At 38.9% G+C, this 2,806-nt stretch overlaps 1 protein-coding gene across 1 annotated transcript; it reads right to left on the bottom strand.

Moving 5' to 3' along the window:
- Positions 1-203: 203 nt before the first annotated feature.
- LOC119477552 (SH3 domain-binding glutamic acid-rich-like protein 3) lies at positions 204-1,737 on the bottom strand. Its single transcript, XM_037751690.1, has 3 exons — positions 1,576-1,737; positions 1,153-1,320; positions 204-482 (listed from the first exon to the last, which is right to left on the bottom strand). The coding sequence occupies exons 1-3, from the start codon at positions 1,618-1,620 to the stop codon at positions 420-422; spliced, it is 276 nt and encodes a 91-aa protein (XP_037607618.1). The 5' UTR covers positions 1,621-1,737; the 3' UTR covers positions 204-419.
- Positions 1,738-2,806: the final 1,069 nt, after the last annotated feature.

Below are 2,806 nucleotides of genomic sequence, written 5' to 3'. Positions count from 1 at the left end.
CTAATAAAACTCCCCATTGAATTAGACACCTTGACTTGCTGAGGTATTCTAAGGGAAAAACCCTAGCTGGCCACAATATTCATTGTTTCTTAGACATTATGTTTACAGTTTTGTGTTTACATAAAACCAGATTATCTCTGTACAAACCTTTCACAAAAATAAGACGTGACAAAACTCATATTAATGCAACAGGCAGAGTTCAAACTTTTTAATATTTTTTTATTTTAATCATACAGATGTGCAACTCTGAGCCTTTCCCTAAAAAGAAGGCAAGCACTTCCACTTAAATGCACATTTCCCTTGAGCATTATTTATCAAATATAAATAAGGCCTCTAATACAACCAAAGGAAATGACAGGAAATAGTAGTGTTAGTCTTTTATAGGTGTGTTGTTGTGTCATAGTTGGTCTCTATTCCTTTTAGAGTTTGAGAAACTCATTTATTTTTCCATCCTCGACTGCTAGGTCAAATGCTGCGAAGTCCTGAAAGAAAGAAAAGGTGTCGGGAGTCAGAGATTTTGGGTTGAGGGTGGAGGGGATGCAGAGAGACAGAGAGAGAGTAGCAGTTATTATACAGAGTTTTTAAACAAATCCTGCAGTAATATATGTATTAACTACTATAAATTGTAGAGATTGTGTCCTGTACATGTTATATGTTGAAGTCAATCCATCCAATAATTGTTGAGATATTTCAGTCTGGACCAAAGCGGTGGATAAACCAAACAACCGACTATCATTATAGAGCCATGCTACGGGGCTAAAAATAATATATTTAACGGAAACCAACCTGTGAGGATCAAACGGGCATTCATAAAGCCAGAGCATCTTCTCTGTCACAACAAAATCTGAATGAAATTACTTAAAACTCTCCAGGAGTAACCTGAAGTGTGTGTGTTTTGGGGGAGGGTTTAGGGTGTGTGCCAGCACACCTGTGTGTGTGTGTGTGTAATGTACCTGTGTGTGGGATTGCTGTACTGTAAATATTTATTTAATCGCTGTCTCCACCCCAGACTATCAAAGTTTTTTTTTCCTCTTTCCAAATGCAGCAAGCGTGTAAATGATTTACATACGATTAGAATTCCATTACTTTTGAGAAAATGTTATTGTCAAGACACCTTATTATTACTTTTGCAGGTTATTGTGTGAGACTTACCCCACAGTGGACGTCCCCATTGAATATTTGAGGGGGCAGAGCCTTCGGGTCCCCCACCAGGTCCCTCATTGTTTTCTTGTCTTCCTCACTCGCAGAAATGTCAATCACTGTGTAGGCAATACCTTTGCTGTCAAGGACCATGGTAATTCTTTGCTGTTGTTTCTTCATCTGGAGAGGACAGAATTTCATCAGTTACATTTGCAAGACATTATACAGTTACTCTACCACGTTCTTGCAATAAAATGTACTTCACTGTCCACAATGAGCAGCTACAGTTTGTCTACAGAAACAAAATGTACTTTGAAGTCTGATGTACTGAATTCAACATGCCTTATGCCTTTCGTTAAATGTTACCAATATGTCATTGTATTAAAAATATGACTACAAGTAAAAGAATGAAGTAAGTAAGACTGCATACTGTACCTCCTTGTTACCGCTCACGCTGGATGCATACACTGTGATCCCCATATTTGCTATTTTAACAACAACACCTTGATGTAGAGACAGACTGAGAGAAACGCAGAGAGACAGAATGTTTCAGTGCCCTAAATGACGGATGTTGTATGTGGGGATGGTATTTAGACAGGTTTGGACACAGCTTACCTGCCTACATGGACACACCCAGTTGTGTGATTGCCATTCCAGTTGTAGATCCCGCCTACAGCGATTGTGAAAGAACAACACACACCTACACATGCACACACACTACCACCAGTGGTGGAAAGTAACTAAGTACATTTACTCAAATACTGCGCATAAGCACATTTAGAGGTACTTGTACTTGACTTAAGTATTTCCTGTTTATTTCAGAGGGAAATGTTGAACCTTTTACTCCACTACTAGGCCTTTTTCATGGAAGATATTTTGACAGGAAAAGTACAAGTGTAAATGATAAAATTTATGATAGCTGAATTAAATTTAGCTGATTTGTTACTGTACAGATTGTGTTGATGATTAAAGATTACCTATTATGCTTTTGTGTTTTTTCTTTTTCCTTTAGTGCATTGTTTAGATTTTGTGCATGGAAAAGGTTTGCAAAGTTACAAATCCCAAAGTCCACGTCAAAGGGAGTTACTCTCCCCGACAGAAACACTGCTCCTGAACTGCCTGAAACGCCTTGCTTGAAGTCCCGCCTTTTCTTCTGTAACGTGGTGATGTCACCAAGTAACACATTTTGCCTATAGTGGCTAGTTTGACACGCCATCAAACAAAGGTAGTTAGAGCGGAGCTGGAGCGGAGTCCAAAGAGTTTGGTTTGGTTGACCAATCACAACAGTGGGTCAGCTGACCAATCAGAGCAGTCTGGGCTTTTCGGGGGGCGGGGCAGGAGGTCAAACAGAGCGTTTCAGACAGAGGGTGAAAAGAGGTGCTGCAGCACAGCCGGTATGAAAAAAGTAAAGCGTTTTGTGAAATTTAAAGCATAAACATGTTCTAGTAGAAACCCAAAATACAAGTATGCACCTGGAAATAAGCACAATAGGTCCTCTTTAATATAATTACTGATGATTATTATTTACACAAATTAAGAAGTCATTGCTGTATTTCATGGTGTAAATTGTATCTTGGCTGCTGTTTTGGTCAAGTTTAACAACATTTGCTCCCTAATCAACTGGGTGTAATCAATCAAAAACTGCCAAGTTAAAAGATGCAAGTGT

This window comes from Sebastes umbrosus, chromosome 18 (assembly GCF_015220745.1).
Source record: "Sebastes umbrosus isolate fSebUmb1 chromosome 18, fSebUmb1.pri, whole genome shotgun sequence".
In the NCBI taxonomy this organism is placed as follows: Eukaryota; Metazoa; Chordata; class Actinopteri; order Perciformes; family Sebastidae; genus Sebastes; species Sebastes umbrosus.
The sequence above is the reverse complement of the archived record's forward strand: the minus strand, read 5'-3'. Positions and strand labels throughout refer to the sequence as shown.